At 36.3% G+C, this 19,909-nt stretch overlaps 1 protein-coding gene across 15 annotated transcripts in view; it reads right to left on the bottom strand.

Annotated features, from left to right (window-relative positions):
* The window catches only part of MPDZ (multiple PDZ domain crumbs cell polarity complex component), a 161,222-nt gene that overhangs the window by 114,299 nt on the left and 27,014 nt on the right, over positions 1-19,909 (bottom strand). For all 15 annotated transcript variants that reach the window (XM_072841364.1, XM_072841369.1, XM_072841367.1 and 12 more), the window contains exon 3: positions 17,972-18,138. In XM_072841364.1, coding sequence (XP_072697465.1) covers positions 17,972-18,138 — 167 coding nt within the window. The remainder of the gene's footprint in view (positions 1-17,971; positions 18,139-19,909) is intronic.

Below are 19,909 nucleotides of genomic sequence, written 5' to 3' on the forward strand. Positions count from 1 at the left end.
CTGTTTACAAAAGATATGAGTTAATAGTTAAAAAGATAAAATTGAAAGTAGAAAGATCTACCATCTCTACAGTAACCAGAAGAAGTCTGGTCCATCTACCCTACTATCAGACAAGTGGACTCTAAGTCAAGAAGCATTACTCGAGACAAAGAGGAACAATTCACAGAGATAAAGGGTTAATTCAGTAGAAAGTCTTAGTCATCTAAAAATGTAACCTCAAAACATGGAGGACAAAAGGACTCAGAAATCAAATGAGAAACAGATAAATTCACAATCAAAAGTAGAAATTATAGCTTATCTCTTTCAGTAACTAATAGAATATGGGGGACAAGTCAATAAGGATATGAAAGATCTGAACAACATTCTAAATACAGTTGATACAGTCAATTAAAAAAGCAGCTCTATTTCCTAGGGGGGAAAAAAAACTAGAAACTAAAACATATGACCACATGATTTACCATGCCAACGTAAGGGAGAAAAGAATGATCTTTTCAGAAAAAAAAAAAAAAAAAAGAATGATCTTTTCAATAAATGGTTCTGGTTCAAATGGATATTCAAATGGAAAATTAACATACATACTTCACCTCACATCACAGTGCAATTTAGAAGCTAAAACAAGCTTCTGAGATAAAGTCTCTATATCCTTGGAATAATCAATGATTTAAGTAGGACAAAAAAGGCAATACACATAGAGGAAAAGTTTTAAAAATTAGACTTTATTAAAATTTAAGAAAACCCTCTGGTCATCAAAACTTGTAACTAAGAGGGTCAAAAAGCAACACACAAAGCAGAAAAAGCTGCAATACAAATGTCAAAAAAGATGGTATGCCTGGGTGGCTCAGCAGTTGAGCGTCTGCCTTCAGCTCAGGTCCTGATCCTGGGGTCCTGGGATTGAGTTCTGTATCAGGCTCCCTGCACGGAGCCTGCTTCTCACTCCACCTGTGTCTTTGCCTCTCTCTGTGTGTGTGTCTCATCAATAAATAAATAAAATCTTTAAAACAAACAAATGTCCAAAAAGAAGTTATACTCAGAAAATATTTTTTAAAACTCTCATAAGTCAGTAAGACTGACAAACCAATAGAAAAATTGGCAAAAGACTTTTAAAACAGGAACTCCAAAAAATAAAAAAATAAAAAAATAAAGCAGGAGCTCCACCAAGGAGGATATCCAAATGACCAATAAGCGTATGAAAAGGTGCTCAGTATCATTAATCATTATATGGTACTACAACATATACCCAGAGTGGCTAGGATTGGAAAATGAGAAATTTAAAGCTGAATGTACCAAATGTAAGTAATGATGTGGAGCAATGAGAATTTTCTTATAGTGAGAGAGCACAGACCTACAACTACTTTGACAAAAAATTTGGCAGAATCTACAAATGCTGAATATGTACCTTAAGACCCAGAAATTTCACTCTTAAGTAAACATCCAAGAGAAATGCATGCTTATGAACATCAAAGGACATGTGTTAGAATGTTTATGGCAGTTTATTACAATCAGCAAAAGTAGAGATATATTCTAGTACTATTCATACAATGAAAAATTAAAAGAACTACAGCTACATCTAATAACACGGAGGAATATCACAGACACAAAGTGAAGACAAAGCCAGGAATGAAGCATGCATACTCAGATTGTGTTTATATAAGATTCAAATACTTATTTATAGGATAAAAGTCAAAACAGTGTATGATCTGACTTCTACAAGGAATCTAAAAAAGCCAAACTCATATAAACAGAAAGTAAACTGGCGGTTGCTAGGTGCTAGGGGAAATCGGGAGATGTTGATCAAAGGATACAACCTTCCAGTTATAAGTAAGTGCTGGGGATCTAGTATACAGTGTGGTCACTGCAGTTAACAATACTCTGGTTTAAATATACCATAAAGTAAACCAAGCTAAATGAGCAAAGTTAAGTGAGTAGATCTTAAATGTTTAAACCACACACAAACATAAAAACGTTATTACTGAGATGACAGATATGTTAACTAATCTCATTGTGGTAATAATTCCACAATATCAAATATGTGCATATCAAATATCACTTTGTAGATTTTAAACTTACACAGTTAAATGTCAATTTTATCTCACATAGGCTGGAAAAAAAATAGTGATTCTTTTGGGGTAATGGATAAGGACTGCCTGAGGGGATACCGAGCATTGTGGAGTGTTAGCAACTTTCTATACTTTGATTTAGGTGAATGTATACATTCCATTTATTTAAAAAAAAAAAAAAACAAAAAAAACCTTGACCTATATAGTTTTCCTCTTTACTGTATATTAATTCTCATTTCTTTCTAGGTATGCAAGGTAAGTGATAAAATCAGAGCACAGAACGTAGGACACTCCAATGATTGATAAAACACACACAACTAACATGGAAGTGGTTTAAACAGCCTCCATATTATCAGGCTAAATTTTCTGACAGAAACTCAGAATTTAAAGCTCAATTGCCAGGCATATAGAGTGAGAATACAGAAACTGAGTATCTAAAGATAAAGCCAAGTCTATTGCTGTGAGGTATGACCCTCTGTAGACTTGATATGGATTCAAATGGCTAATTCCCATTAACAGAGTAAATCCTTCAATGAGTACTCTAGATGAATCCTCAGCAAGTGCGTTTTAAACCCTGTAGCACATGTAGATTTTTCTTTTTTAAAAAAGATTTTATTTATTTATTCATGAGAGATACAGATAGAGAGGCAGAGACACAGGCAGAGGGAGAAGCAGGCTCCCTACAAGGAGCCTATGGGGGACTCGATCCCAGACCCTGGGATCATGCCCCAAGCCAAAGGCAGGTGCTCAACCGCTGAGCCACCCAGGAGTTCCTCATGTAGATTTTTCTTGCTCAAAGGTTATGAACTTTTAGAACTTGTAATCATTTAATTGCACACCAACATACAAGAAGAAAAAATAATCATTATGCTATCTAATACTTTTATACTGAAGTATTTTGACCCACCCTGGTACAAGGTTGATATTATCTGCATGAGATTTCAAAATAACAAATTTTCTCAATAAAAATACCTACTCTATAAAATTCATTTCATTCCAAAATTACTCAAAAAGATCAATGTCTTAAATATTTTGATCATATAAATATGATCTATACATTTAAGTTTAACCAAATACAATTCCCTCAAATATGCAGATCTGCTTAACTAAATCTGCTAAAAATATTGAAATACTGACTTCTTATGTTTCATCTATCCCTTCTGGGTTAACTGAAAAGGAAATTAATATTATTAGTTTTACTTTAATGGCTAACATCAATCTTTCCAGAAGTACTTGTATAATTGTCTAGAAAAAAAATATTGCTTCGGATCAAACTGAATTTCCTAAAGTATTTTTATATAGGTTATCAAAACCTGTTTTCTGGTTCTTTTATTTTGACCTATTTTGAATACACAGAATAGCAATGAGAATAAAGGGCCCCAAATGCTTATATAATTTGAGGGATAGTTCTATCCTTTAAAAGCTAACGTATGGGATCCCTGGGTGGCGCAGCGGTTTGGCGCCTGCCTTTGGCCCAGGGCGCGATCCTGGAGACCCGGGATCGGATCCCACGTCGGGCTTCCGGTGCATGGAGCCTGCTTCTCTCTCTGCCTGTGTCTCTGCCCGCCCCCCGCCTCTCTCTCTCTGACTATCATGAATAAATAAATAAAAAATCTTTAAAAAAAATAAAATAAAAGCTAACGTATATATTATCTTGAATTAAGAAAGAAAAATGACCACTGTTTTTACAACCTTAGTTTTAGTAGACTTCAAACAAATTTATAAACATATATTGCTAGTTCAATTTCCCAATTTTTTGTTTGTTTGTTACTCCTTAACGTAATGAGAAATAAGAAATAAGGCACTCTCTCGGGAATTTGCCATAACAGGTGCACCTCATAGAAATGCAGACTGTTTTTTTCTTAATCTGCACCTTGTCTTTTCTTCTTGCAAAACAAGAAAAGTGCTTATTTTCTTATGAATTTACAAAAATGCTGTAAAACACTCTCTGGAACTGATCCCAAATATGAAATTCAAAGATAGATAGGATACCAACAGTACTTAATGAAATACAGTACGTAAAATGGTAGCAATCACAGGGAAAAAAACTGTTTATACATAATAGAACTGCATTTCAAGTTTGGAAGCAAGGGAGGCCTCCTTTTCCATAAATCTTTCAGTGAAATACTGATTAGAGCACAACTCTGATGCATTATTGAACAGGCAAACTCTTGCACAGTAATTGATGGTGGCACTCTGATTTAATGATCCTTATTTTTAAAGCTAATTAAAGAAATTGAGTTGCATGTTCAAAGGGGATTAGCTTAATGTGATGAGACTATTTTGGACATAAAGTACCTCCATAGTTCCTGAACTAAACATGATACAAAATGGAGCAGCAAATTATAAGGTGGTGGGAGGGGGGCATTTTCTGATGGAATAGGCATAATTTCACATTTTCTATGTGAACTTCTTTTCATTCATTCAAATACTTACTGCACACCTCAAATGTCCAAGACATTGGGCTCTAGGGGATGGGACAGTACTTAAAGAGATAAAATGCTTTGCATAACCACTAATACGTTAGATATTCTATAAAATTGCTTCACCAGGCACCGTTCACCCACCAGGCACCGTTCACCCACCTACTAAGATAGAATACCTTTCTCTTCATAGCTGCGAATTGTTGAATAGCAGAGCAGATAGTAGATGAGAATTTGTAGATAATCTAAAAGTAGCCACTGAAGATCTTTGGCTGATAAATTTAAAATACAAGGTCACTGAATTTAGAAAATAATTCCTTAACCCAAGAACGTTTAAGCAGTCATTCTGAGTAACCAAAATATAAATTTTCTTCATCTGCCTCTGTAAAGTTTCAGTGGTATATTTGTCCTTAAATTCCCACATGCTAATTGAAAAGGATAAATGATCAACCAAGAAACTCAAGATGAAAGGCAAAGAAAAAAATGAATTAAAGAGTACCTAAGACTCTTCTGGTTTTCTCTCGTTTGATATTTAGAAAGGCATAAATAATTGATCAATCATCTTCCTAAAGCAATGAAAGTAATGCGTATTGTTACAGGCTATTAAATGACAAGATCACGACCAAAACCGTAAACTCTATACAACATAAGTGATGTTGTCAAGTTAAATAAATGGCCACATGGCAGGTTATGCTATTTTATTTAGGATGTTCTAGTCTTCAGTCAGAGCTGCCTCTATGAAAACTTTATTCTTAAAATTACATCATAATTAAAATTAATACACAATGCATTCTGCACTAAAATGTCAGTATCAGGGATCCCTGAGTGGCTCAGTGGTTTGGCACCTGCCTTCGGCCCAGGGCATGATCCCGGATCGAGTCCCATGTCCGACTCCCTGCATGGAGCCTGCTTCTCCCTCTGCCTGTGTCTCTGCCTCTCTCTCTCTGTCTCTCATGAATAAATAAATAAAATCTTTAAAAGAAAATAAAATGTCAGTATCAGACAGCATAATGCAGAGTATTCCATGAGTATTTTATAAACTAATTTTTTTAAGGTATAAATTTCACTAAGATCTTTAAAAATAGGGACGCCTGGGTGGCTCAGCAGTTTAGCGCCTGCCTTCTGCCCAGGGCATGATCCTGGAGTCCCCGGACTGAGTCCCACATTGAGCTCCCTTCATGGAGCCTGCTTCTTCCTCTGCCTATGTCTCTCTCTCTCTCTCTCTCTCTCTCTCTCTCTCTCTCCGTGTGCCTCTCATGAATAAATAAAATCTTTAAAATAAATCTTTAAAAATACTCAGTTGAAAAGATTCAAATTGCCCCCAATATCCTAAGATACATATGAATACTTTTTTTAAAAGATTTATTTATTTATTTATTTATTTATTTATTTATTTATTTATTTATTTATGAGAATGAGAGAGAGCAGGAAAGAGCACATGAAGATGTGGGGCAGAGGAAGAAGCAGACTCTTCACTGAGCAGGGAGCCAGATGTGGGGCTACATCGTGGGACTCCTGGATCATGACCTGTCAGAAGGCAGACATTTAAACAACTGAGCCACGCAAGTGCCCCTACATACAAATACTTGAGTAACGTTGCAAAATAAAACTTAACTTATACAAATAAAACTTGAAATTAACCACAGTTTTGCTTTAAACTTTTTTTTGTTATTGTTATAAAAAGTTTTAAGTTTACCATTCAAAAAAAAGTTATTTTCTATAATGAAGTATGATACTATAGAATTCTTTAACCTATACGAAGTTCCCACTGAAACTCCAATTAAAGACCACTAATTTCAAAAGCAATGGTTTCTTTCTCACACTTGTTTGGTCTTTTTTCATAGTACTTTACTTTTTATCGTTATTAGGGAAGAGGTGTCTGTGATACGTGGAGGGGGAGGGAGTCATATTCCTATCAGCTCCCCTCATGAAGAGCAATAATCTATTACCCTTCTTAAGTCACTTTAAAAAGTTCTTGATGAAGGGGGCACCTGGGGTGAGAACCTGAGATCCTGGTCCTAGTACCAAGCCATGGCTTGTCCCTCTGCCCATCCTTCCTAGGCCCCGTCCCTTCCCTGACCATGCCCCCTGCCTTAGCCACGCCCCTCCCCTGCCACCTTGTGCTCTCTCTGCTCCTGCTCTCTTGCTCTCAAATAAATATCTTTTTTTTTTAAAGTTCTTGATAAAGTACTTAAAATTATTAGTTTTATTCAATCTTTACTCTTATGTGTATATGTTTTCAATAATCTGTGATTCAAAATGGGAAGTGAACATAATGCAGTTCTGCTGTATAAAAAAATACAACTCTTGTCTACAGGAAAAGCATTATTATTTCAGTTGCAAGCTGAACTAGCTACTTTTCTCAAGAGCACCATATTACTTGAAAAAACAACTGAAAGTAAACAAAAATGATTGTACAAACCTGGTATATGGCAAACAATTTCTCAAAAATAAAGTAAGCCTGTCACTTCAAGGAAAACAACTGACAGTAATTGTTGCAATAGTAAAATGTGAGGCTTCAAGTGAAAATAAGAATTCTGGAAAACTTGTTATCTGTCACCCTGAGCTTAATAACTTTCCATAATTTAAAGACTATTGATAATACCAGAAGCAATGATAGTATAAACTTTTGATATTATATAATGAAATGTGAAACATAATTTTCCTGTTTTCAAATTTTCCAGAAAACCAATGTATTACACAATTATGCATGGTTAAAAAAATTCAAAGCACAGGATAGATTTTACTGTAAGAGTACAGAATGTTCACTGGTTTGGTTTCTGATAGCACCTTATAACTAAACTTTAAGAAACTACCAACAGGGGCACCTGGGTGGCTCAGTCAGTTAAGCATCAACTCTTGGTTTGGGCTCAGTTCACATCTCAGGGTTGGGAGACCAAGCCTGGCACTGAGCCCTTCACTGAACACCGTGATGAACCCTGCGCTCAGTGGAGAACCTGCTTGGGATTCTCTCTCTCTCTCTCTTTCTCTGCCCCATCCCTACCCTTGCTAGACCCTCACATGTGCGTGCTTTCCCTCTCAGATAAATACATATATTTTTTAAGACTTTATTTATTTATTCATGAGAGAGACACACAGAGAGGCAGAGACATAGGCAGAGGGATAAGCAGGCTCCATGCAGGGAGTCTAACTCAATCCTGGGACCCTGGGGATCACGCCCTGAGCCAAAGGCAGATGCTCAGCCATTGAGCCACCCAGGCATCCCAATAAATAAATCTTAAAAAAATAAAACAATCCCTACCAATAGTTTTGGTGTACTATCAAAGGATATTCACAAAAAGGCTATCCTCCTCCCTTTGCCAGCTAAATATATACATCAACTGAAACAACAAATCCAAACAGATCAAATGCAGAAGCAGATATGAGAATCCAGTCTTCTTCTGTTAAACATTAGAGAGATGTACAAAAATGTAAAACAATGTCACTCTTTTAATTTTTAAAGCAATAGGTTTATTACTGCTATTCTCAAATGAATTAATAAATATTTAAAATACTTCTCAATTTTAATTTCTAACCTGATAAATATTGATGCATAAAACCACATAAATTAAAGCTCTTTGAGGTCCTTAGTAATTTTTAAGGGTGTAATGGGGTCTTGAAACCACAGTATCTGAGATCCACTGCCTTAGAATATTAAATTTCAGTGAGAGAAGAAAGCACCAAGAAGAGAATCAATAGTTACTGAGTGCTTGGTAAAAACCCAGCTTATGCCTTAGAGGTTTACCTCCATGCTATATATCATTGCCATATCACAACTAATGGAGGAGAAAAAAGAGGTTCAGCGAAGAAAATACATATATGTATATATTCATTTTAAGAAATAAACTCCTGTAAGGTCATCTCCTAATATATATAAATGTCAAAATACAAATCTGGGTTGTGTCTGTCTCCAGATCCTATTAGACTGCCAGGATCCAAGATCAGATAATCATAACGATGGCCTCAAATCACCAGGAGATCCTTAAATTATAGCCCTATGATTAAGACCTGGGGTCTGGAGTCAGCCAGCCTGCATTTAAATGCTAGCTCCACCATTTAAACTCCCTGTGCCTCCATTTCCCCATCCATGAAATAAGGAAAATAACATTATCTATTACATCTACCTACTACTATCAACCACATTAGAATTGTTGCAGTGATGAAACAGGTACTTAAAATAGTTCCTGGCACACAGTAAGAATTTCATACACGTTCATCACTCTGACGATGATAATGGTGTGAATAGTGTATCTTTCCAATATGGTTACTAAGAAAACACTAGTTCTTCAAAGTAACTTCAGTTATTTGGCTAATATATTTATCCTAAAAATTAGTTCTCTGGCAAGGAAAGATAATTACTGATGCACAACAGTTCGAATTTTCATGAATATTTACATGTCTCTTAATTAAGCAATCATTTACTGAACTTAAATAAAATATCCTATTAGGTACAGAGTAGTCAGAGATGAATGTGGCATGGTTTTATCCCAAAACTAGTAAACGGTCTTCAAATCTGAAATGCACTTAATTCTAAAACTGCTTTTTTGCTTGGTAAGAACAAATGGCAAATGGAATGCCGCACATACACCACAGTCTAGGCATGTGTGTTGACGTGTATTTGCAGAATGTCTTTTCTTTATTTAAATCTCAACACTTCTGTGCTTTCTTAGCAAAACTTCCAAGGCAAAAAATTTAGAGAATGTAGATTGACCAAAAGTAATATTCTTATCAAAGTATGCTGAAATAGTCTGCATCAAAGGGTGAAGTTCAAATTAAGTAAATTAATATGCCTTAAATGCCAAGACAAATCGAAATTTAGAAACTGAAAACTTAGGGGTTGCTGAGTGGCTCTGTTGGTTAAGTGTCTTACTTGGGTTCAGGTCATCATGTCAGGGTCCTAGATCAGAACCCTGCATCAGGCTCCGTACTCAGCGGGGAGCCTGCTTGTCCCCTCTCCCTCTGCCCCTTCCCCTGCTCGTGCTTTCCCTCTCTCTCAAATAAATAAATAAAATCTTAAAAAAAAAAAAAAAGAAATTGGAAACTTAGATGAACAACATGTTAGAATGTTTGTAGTGTTTTTTCTACCAGTTCCACATTTCCAGAAGACAAAACTGATTCACAGTTCACAGTCTGCTTAGAGAAAAATAAAACAAAACCTCACAGACAAGCTTAAATATGTGGAAATGGGCATATGAAGACTGATGGTACTTTGTCACACTGCCTCTCCATTCTACTATTATCCTACCCAGATCACCTAATCTCTAACAAGTAGCGTAATTATTTAAGAAGCATAATGAAAGTTCTGGTTTATATTAAAAGATTCTGATTAAATCTGGGTAAGGATTTAAGGGAAATGGCAAATCTTAATGAACCTGAATTTTCTAAACATTAAGTGCATTTCTCTTTAATAATGCTAATAACTGCTTTTCCAACCTATTTATTCCTTTTTTTTTTAAGATTTATTTATTTATTTATTCAGAGAGAGCAAAAGAGAGATAGAGACACAGTAGAGAGAGAAGCAGGCTGCACGCAGGGAGCCCAACGTGGGACTCCATCCCGGGTCTTCAGGATCACACCCCGGGCTGCAGGCGGCGCTAAACCGCTGCACCACCGGGGCTGCCCCCAACCTATTTATTCCTTTATAGAAGAGGACTAAGAGTTTAGGAACAGTGTAAATTAAAAGTAAAAAAAGCACTGGCTTTGGGATCAGACAGGTTTACATTCTTCTTCTAAACCTACCATTGAATAATTGCGTGGTCCAGGATTAAGCTATACAACATCTCTCAGCCCCAATTTCTTCATGGATAAAATGGGGATAACACACACCTCATATAACTGATGGACTAGTCAAATGAGACAGTCCACAATACATGAGAGCTTCCTAAAGGTGAGGGTGGCTATTTTTGTTATATAGCTTCAGATGTAAATTAACCTGTTTCGTTCTTAAATTCTTAACTCATTTAGGTTATACCCAGTAAATTTCACATTTTTCCTCTCTTCTCCAAAGACCATTTAACTTTGTCACAAAAACACCATACAATTAGCACCATTTGCTGTTTTAGACACACATGCATACCCAATAGCAAGATGGTGTTGCATTTTAATCCAGCACTGTATAAAAAGCTTGAACACTGCCTTCTTGCCCAGGATAAAACAAGAATTTTAGTCCCTCAAAGGCTCTATATTTACAAACTTTTGGTTAAAGGAACAAACATTTAAAAGCTGTTATTGTACCAAAAATAAAGTATTTGAAATTCCTACAGTAAATAAACTCTATGGTAAATGTAAAAACATAAGAATCACTCCTTCTCTTTTAACTTCTCCTAGATAATGTATGTTAAAGTCTCAAGAAACAGATACTTTCCTGTTAGGCAGCTGCAATGCCCTATCATAAAAGTCAAACCATTTTGGGAGTAAGAAAAATATTTTTTTCATTTTCACAAGCAACAACAACTTGGAAGAATTCCGTTCCATTTTTTGATAATTCCTGTTAACAGGGTTAAGGCATGTTTTCTTTCTCTCTGTACTTCTTCCCCCCAACACCAAGTCGTAACTTAACCTAGACATTCTTGGGAGACAGCAGTTGTTATTCCTCCTTTACTGATTGCATGGCTAGAGATGAATCTTCTCCATTTCAGTTTTAAATTAGAAACCATAGAGAAAAGGGTGATTTTTTTTTTTTGCCATTTATATAAGTACTAAAGCTGAGTAAACACAGACATTGCCACTCTGTAAAACAAATCCTACAAAATCGTATCCTTCTGATTACCAAAGTCAGAACAGAGGAACAAAAATGCCCAGCTATGAAAATTTTCATCTTTCCATCAACCCAAAAAATATAACAGTCAAAAGTTAACAGTTCTGCTGATGCCACTGCTTAAAAGCAACATACCTCAACAGTTTGGCCATGAACCTGATTTAGCAGTTTTATAAATGAGTACCCACAGAATAGTAGTTACTCCTCAGGCATGCCCCTAGATAGTGGTGCTCTAGCCAACACCCCCTGCTTACATCATGTATTTGAAAGTGACCCTATGAGATATACGTTAACTACTTATTTCTCTGGGCTCTCTGAAAGTTGTTCCTGTTTTAAGACAGAGCATTGGAAAAAAATACACAGGTACAGTACACTTTAGCAGAAAAGCCATCATCACTAAATTAGTATGTGATGCTGTATTCTTAGTGTATACTCTTAGTATACCTCATTCTTAGAAAGATGAAAGAAGCATTTCTCTGAAGAATAATTCTTGTATTTTATGATTATAATTAAAAGTCTTATCTATCAGAATATCAATAATACCTTTACCATAATTTTGTTGAGGGTTTTCACTATAATTTTTTAAATGTGGAGAAACAAGATGATTGTTAAATATTGTTTTTAATAAAAGAGCTAGAAGATAAAGTTGATACAATTTTTAACTTGATAACAATAAAGTTTGATACTGAATGCAAAAGAAGAAAGATGAAAAACACACCTGCAACCTCCAGCCCTCCCCAAAAAAACTCTACCTAAATAAATCCTTCACAAGTGTCCTCCCTTTCCAAGAACTCACACATAGGCTATTGCCCTGGTAACAGAGATCTACAGGTGACTCTATATCAGGGGTTCTCAATCTCAGCACAACACACATTATAAACCCAATAATTCCTTGTTTTAGGAGGCTGGGCTAGGCATTGAGGATGCTTAGCAACATCCCTGGTGTCTACTCATTTACACATTAGTAGCATGGCCCCTACACCCCCACACAAGTTACAACCAACAAAAATGTCTCCATATATTGCTATATGCCCCCTGGAGGGAGAGAATGTAAAATCATCCTCACCTGAGAACAGGTCCTCTATACCCTTGTAAACACTGTGTCCATTACCCAAAATAAATTCTCCTATCACTGCAGAAAAGTCCTACTCATTTCTCAAGACCCATCTTATATGTTGTCTCCAATGTAGTTTTCTTGTAGTCAAGGTTATTTGACTTTTTATTTATTTTATTTTATTTTATTTTATTTATTTATTTATTTATTTATTTATTTATTTATTTATTTATTTATTTATTTATTTATTTTATTTATGATAGTCACACACAGAGAGAGAGAGAGAGGCAGAGACATAGGCAGAGGGAGAAGCAGGCTCCATGCACCGGGAGCCCAACGTGGGATTCGATCCCGGGTCTCCAGGATTGCGCCCTGGGCCAAAGGCAGGTGCTAAACTGCTGTGCCACCCAGGGATCCCTTTTTTTTTAAGATTTTATTCATTTATTCATGAGAGAGGCAGAGACACAGGCAGGCTCCTCTGTGGGGAGCCCAATACAGGTCTCGATCCCAGGACCCCAGGATCATGACCTGAGACAAAGGCAGATGTTCAACCACTGAGCCACCCAGGTGCCCCCCAATGTAGTTTTCTTGTAGTCAAAGTTAATAATTCCTTCCTCTTCTCCCAATCATTTTCTTATTTAGTTACATAAAACATGTATATTCTCTTTCCCCTCTAGATAACGAGAACCTGTCTTATTTATTCATAGTATTTTTATCAACTTTATTAATAAATGATTATAAGCCTTCTATAAAAGCACCCATGAGATAACCCTCCCATTGCCAAGGAAAATTTGGCTCACTGAATCATGTCTGACGCTGAGCAATACATAACCCTCCAATGCTCTCTTGCTCCGTGTGTGTGTGTGTGTGTGTGCATGTATAAAATTGTTGCCTTTGCTCCTGAGAAACGGAAATTAAGTGATAATACTCAATTTTAGTTACACAAGGTCCCTGGAATATCCAGTTCTCTGATATTTTTATTTGGTCTTTGTTTAGATTTACCTTTGAATCACCCACTATTTGATATGTTATGCTCTCAGAAGTTGTTCCAAACTCTTTTGGGAATGTGAACAGGTAAAATTTAAAAGCATAAAAATATAAGACAAAATTTGTATACCATGAACCCTGTATTTCAAAATAAAAAAGAAGGATCCAATTACTCTAATCAACACTGTACAATAATTTCCAACCTGATTCTACATTAAATCAACACCTCTCCAATTATTTCAAGAGGTGTCACAAAATTTCAAAAGAGAAACTTAGGAAAAATTCGGGCTTAAATTGGTGTGTGTGTGTGTGTGTGTGTATACACATTACACATTTAGATGATATGCATATAAGCCAACAGTTTTCTGGGAAAAAGGTGAATGAACAAGGAGCCTGGAAATAGCAAACAACAAGAACAGCAGCAAAATAAAAGAATACCATATTCCAAAAAGGCCAGAAATCACAGACATGGAGAAAACTCCAGAATATGCTGAGCCCTGGGGCTTGTTTCCCAAATCAGCAGCATTTGTAGCCTGAATTACACACATTATTTCTTCAATCTTAGAATTGGTCTTGGTTGCCATAGCTCTTAAAAAAAAATCTCAGGGCTGTCAATTTCTAAGTATTAGTCCTAACTTTCTACTGAAATTAATAATTTTAATTCCCAGTTTTCCTACAAATAACTCAAGGTAAAAAGACATTTCATCTCATATCTATGGTCAATTCCTAAGGCAAGGCAATTAATTAATCAGGAAAGTAGTATACACCTCTACTGGACTGAAGAAACATTACAGAATAAATATGCAAATCCAATATCCTCATGGCTGACAAGTTTCTATTATTAAACTGCTAACGTGTTTATTTCTCCCACAATAGCTGGATCTTTGTCATGAATACGCATTGAGCCCTACAGTTATTAGCTGTGATGACTAGGTGACAGTGAGGACACTACTTGAGAATTTGCATCTGACAGATCATTGACACACGGTCACAGTTCTTTTTTTTTCTTCTCATTCACTTAAGCAGGAATCATGCAATAGGAAAGGAACTAGAGCTATTAGAGATTATTCAGGTTTAATAGCACACATCCTTTTAGCTGGCGGTTAGAACAATACACAATGTGGCAGAGTTAAACAGAGGCATCAATTATGCTCTCAGACCTGTTAATATTTTTGACAATATTTAAATAGCACATCCCTTCAGGGCATGGCTTTTTTGCCCTCTCAGTTACACACCTGTCAAGTGTTTAATTTGCCAAAGGGAAACAGTTTGATTTCTAAGGGCAGTCTTAATACTGAAGACGCAAATTGGAAAAATTACACATTACTGAATAGAAGTAATGAGAAAGATCTGAGGGGGAAAAATAGTCAGCTTAATTCAACATGGCATGTCAGCATCTGTCATTAATGCAACAATATGATCACATTCTCCAATATGCTGCATATACCTCAGGCTTTTCAATTATTCACTCCTTTCACTTTCTAAAAAGGCAGGAGGGTGATGGAGGAGTAAAGCTGGAGGAGTCAAATTTTTTGGTAATACTAAAAAAGATGGAGACACTAACTTGCAGCTATTGTGCACATAAATCTACACATCTGAAAACATAACATATATTTTAAAAGATAAAAGACAATAAATAAAAGCCACTGGTCAGATTGGCATAACTAGTGGTTTAAAAGCACAAATTTCATCCCTAGGTTAATTAATTAAATTATAAATATTAACAAATTAGCAATTGGTAAACCACATAGGAAATTTAATTCTAACGTAAGTCTATAATATTCATGTCTATCCTTTAAAACAGAAAATACTAGGTTCTGACATTTCTTCCAGTCATACAAGAAAAATATGGTTTAACAAACAAATGACACTGAGTCAGTAAGAATGAAGACTAAAGCAAAGAGTCACAGAAACCGTGAGAGACATCGATGGTTTTAATCAAAACTGAACTCACAACTTCTAGAGGCCTAGTTTCTATCCTCAGAGAAAAAAAGAAAAAAGATGACATGAGATATGCTACAGAATCACAAGAGAGGAGAAAGACTGTGCCTTGGAAGCCAAGAAAACCAAGTTTCAGATCTGGCTCTGTCCTTATAATAAACAAGTCACTCAGCCTTTATAAGGAGTCCTAATAAGCAGGGTGTGGGTCAGCTGGGTTCCTTGGTCCCTTTCGGTACTTGAAGAGATGACCAACTAGCCAAAAGTCCAAAGGCATGTAAGACATGCCTACAGAATTCCCAAACCTCACAATGAACTGAGTCTTGAAATGTATCAGCATCTATCATTACCACAAGATCAGACTGGACCTGGTCGCAGACTACCTGGCTTGATAACATAATGTTCAAGGGTTTCTAAAGAGATTTTAGGTAAATCAAGTAGAACTCAAAGTTTTAGAGCCCATATCCTAGTTTGGAAATAGTAAAACAAGGTCTAGCCTCCTTTCAGGGCTAGAAGAGATTGTTTCCAGTTATCTCAATGGATCAGTGGTATTTCCTAATACACTTACTAGTACTTTTTATTTAAACTTTTCCTCTCATTGTAATCATATTTTCATAGAATATGATAAAAGGAAGGATCCCTGGGTGGCGCAGTGGTTTGGCGCCTGCCTTTGGCCCAGGGCGTGATCCTGGAGACCCGGGATCGAGTCCCACATCGGGCTCCCGGTGCATGGAGCCTGCTTCTCCCTCTGCCTGTGTCTCTGCCTCTCTCTCTCTCTCTCTCTCTCTGTGACTATCATAAATAAATAAAAAATAAAAATTAAAAAAAAAGAATATGATAAAAGGAGAGGATGTGTTCAACTTTTCCACTCGCTGAAAAATCGAATAATTGTCCACATCATAATTACACTTATATTCAGAACATTAATCTCTCCAAACTCTTGCCAATTCATTCTGAAAAGGAGTACCTAAAACCAATCTTTTCAATAACTTGCAAAACAAACAAACAAACAACAACAACAACAAAAAACAGATCTATGGGGATCCCTGGGTGGCTCAGTGGTTTAGCGCCTGCCTTCGGTCCAGGGCGTGATCCTGGAGTCCAGGGATCGAGTCCCACGTCGGGCTCCCTGCATGAAGCCTGCTTCTCCCTCTGCCTGTGTCTCTGCCTCTTTTTCTCTATGTCTCTCATCAATAAATAAATAAATAATCTTAAAAAAAAAAAAAACAGATCCACACATAACTGAAACAACTCTTTTTCTTAATTCATGATCACAACTTTTAAAATTATTAAGTAGGGCAGCCTGGGTGGCTCAGCGGTTTAGTGCTGCCTTCAGCCCAGGGCATGATCCTGGAGACCTAGAATCAAGTCCCACGTCAGGCTCCCTGCATGGAGCCTGCTTCTCCCTCCACCTGTGTCTCTGCCTCTCAGTCTCTCTCTCTCTCTCTCTCTCATGAATAAATAAATTTTAAAAATCATTAAGTGGAAATACACTAGAGAAAAATAGTTTTAAAAATTAAAAAGTCTTCTTTATTTTTTTGCTACCAAATATCCAGATTAAGAAGTAATATGATATCAAACAAATTCCTTCTCTCTTGCTATTTGCTCTTTTTGCATTTGGCATATTGTTTTTAATTGCAGAAATTCTTTCACTGAATTATGAAACAAGTCTTCAAATTTCAGTTTTAACCTTTTAAGGCAGAATATTTGTTAGCAAGTCATCCATAGTGATTAAATTAATGTTAAATACATGAAAATGAGAACTTAGATTGAAGGCATAATGAGATTGATTTCAAATCCGTAAGGATAACAACCATTTAAAAAAAAATTTTTTTAGGGGATCCCTGGGTGGCGCAGCAGTTTAGCGCCTGCCTTTGGCCCAGGGCACGATCCTGGAGACCCGGGATCGAATCCCACGTCGGGCTCCCGGTGCATGGAGCCTGCTTCTCCCTCTGCCTATGTCTCTGCCTCTCTCTCTCTCTCTGTGTGACTATCATAAATAAATAAAAATTAAAAAAAAAAGAGAAAAAAAATTTTTTAAACCTGAGAAATGGTGATTAAGTTCAAAGAACACCTAACTTGAGTGTTCATCCTGTCATTGTGATGTTTCAATTTTAATATAAACGCTAGGAAATTTTAATGCTCTTAATTTTTACAGAAAAAAAACAGTGTTACATTTAGAAGTTCTAATGTTTGTCACCATCTGATGCTGTCATTGGAAGCAATTGCTACTTACACTCTTTTAAGAAGTGAGAATTGCAATTCCTGTAACTGATGACAATGTAATTATTTCTTTTACTGTCAAAATAGAAGTGATTTCCCTTCCTCACACACATGATTACACATGCAAATTCAGGCTTATCTGAAATCTTATAAGCATGATGAATGTCTGAGTCCAAATGCACAAGTTCACATGAACAATGAGCCTTAGAGGGGATGGAAACCAAGTCTACAGCCATCTATCCTACACTTATTTTTATCAACCCCTTCTCCTGTAGGGACTCTGCTTCAGCATCCACACAGCTTTCAACACAGTGTCATACCATCTACAACACACAGCCACAACCATTACAAAAATAACTGGGGGTGGGGGGTGAGGGAGTCACGGTGAATCTGAATGTTCATTTGGAGGTTTAAATGACTTCATTCAACTATTCATTAACATATAGAAAAATCAACCTTTCAGAAAAACACAAGACTTTCACAAGATCCATGTCATGCCGTGAACCCCAGCTTTGGGAGAATTGTGTCCTACCTGGTCTTTCAGCTGCTGTACGGAAGTCTGAAGGTTTAGGATCTGACTGAAGAGTGAGCTCTGCAAGACTGACTTCAGAAGATTCAGTTTGTCTTCATTTGCTACATCTCCACGTTCTCGCAGCTTGGCTTGCAAGCGTTCTGCTGCCTGCAGGGCTCGATTTTTGTCTAAACCAAAGAGCAACACTGGTCATTAACGGGACTCAAAAGACTCACATCAAATCATGCTAACAGAAGAGAAATCCTAAAACTATTCCTTCTGAGAGCATAATACTGACTCGGGGTAAAAAGGACTGTAACATGTCCCTTAACCTGGAAGTCCCTGGTAGGAGAGTCTGTTTGAAAGCAGAGAAGTGGTTATAGTGTATGCTATATGCAACTAATGCAACTTTATGCAACTAATTTTGTAAAAGTACAGAAACTAATTCAGATGGAGTACATTTGAAATCCAATGCCAGCTGTCAACTCTTTTACATAAACTATTGAAAACCAAACATTTCATGATCTGGCAAAGGCTGATATTTTCACTTTTTTAAAAATTTTATTTATAATTTCCAATTAAGAAAAATTGGAAATAGAGCTAACTCACTAATAAGTGGATGTGGATGATGTCATTGATGAGTCATAATCCAAAATATGACAATTTCATATATTAAGGAACACACATTCTACACATGAGAATTTACTTGAAAGTATATTACAATACCATATAACCCTTCAAAACACTACTTGTTAACACTTAAAATGTCTTTCCCCAAAATTAAATAGGTATTTATATATGCATCAAACCAAAATAATTGAAATATTTATTGATCACCTTATATATCAGGCATAAAGTTGCAAAAGTAAGTATTCTGAGTAAGTATATCCCTAATAATCCTAGCATCTTATATGCTTGCTTCCACAAGATGGTTAGTCTCTATAACAAATAACAGTTAAAAACATCCTCCTGTAACTATCACTCTCTCACAAGTGAACCAAAATTTGTTTTAAAGGAATGGAGACCATTCAATATATGTTCTAACAGATTCATCATGGTAACAAGTGTATCTATTAACATTCATTTGCCATATGATAGTAATCAAAGAGTGGGAATTATCACCACAGAGACTTCTATAGAACCAAATGCAGGGTTATACAGAAATGGGGAAATTAAGGCATGAATTAATGTGAACCACCCGTTCACACACACACAAAAACTTGAACAGTATCTATTCATCTGTACATTTTTTTTTTTTTTGAGAGAGAGAGAGCATGAGTTGGGAGGGGCAGAGGAAGAAGGAGAGAGAAAATCTTAAGCAAGCCTAGCAGGGGTCTAGATCTCACGACTCTTGAGATCATGACATGAACCAAAATCAAAGTTGGATGCTTAACCAACTGAGCTATCAAAGTGCCCCATCATAAGCACAATTTTAAAAGTAAATAAGGATATGATAATTTTATTCTGGGTCTTATTTCCCACAGTATCTCAGAATACAAATCTAGTATTAATTTCCATCTCAATTCTTGAAAGGTGCACAAATCAGTAATAATTTAAAAAATAAAATTGGAAGGTGATAGCTTCGATAACTTCTAAAACGAACACTGGATGATGACAGCACTTCACCAAAGTGCACCAGACCAACTGTCCACTTCCTTATGAGGCAGTCTGCTTTGTGGATAGTAGGAGTCCTTGTGGTACAGGACTTTACTATAAAATGAGGGATGACGGTAATACACACCCTCGCATTTTCATCAATGAAAATGAATGATTCCTGCTATCACAAAAATAGCTCCTTTTCCTTTTCCTTCCACCTACTTTCATCCTACTCCCCAAAGCATGCAAGTATCAAGGCACCAGCCACAATCATCAAGGCACTAGAGTGAAATCCAGATACCTCCCAACTGTCATACCCAAAAATTTCCCTGGAAAACATGAGACAATAGGCCACCAGGAAAG

Source organism: Canis lupus, chromosome 10, assembly GCF_048164855.1.
Source record: "Canis lupus baileyi chromosome 10, mCanLup2.hap1, whole genome shotgun sequence".
In the NCBI taxonomy this organism is placed as follows: domain Eukaryota; kingdom Metazoa; phylum Chordata; class Mammalia; order Carnivora; family Canidae; genus Canis; species Canis lupus.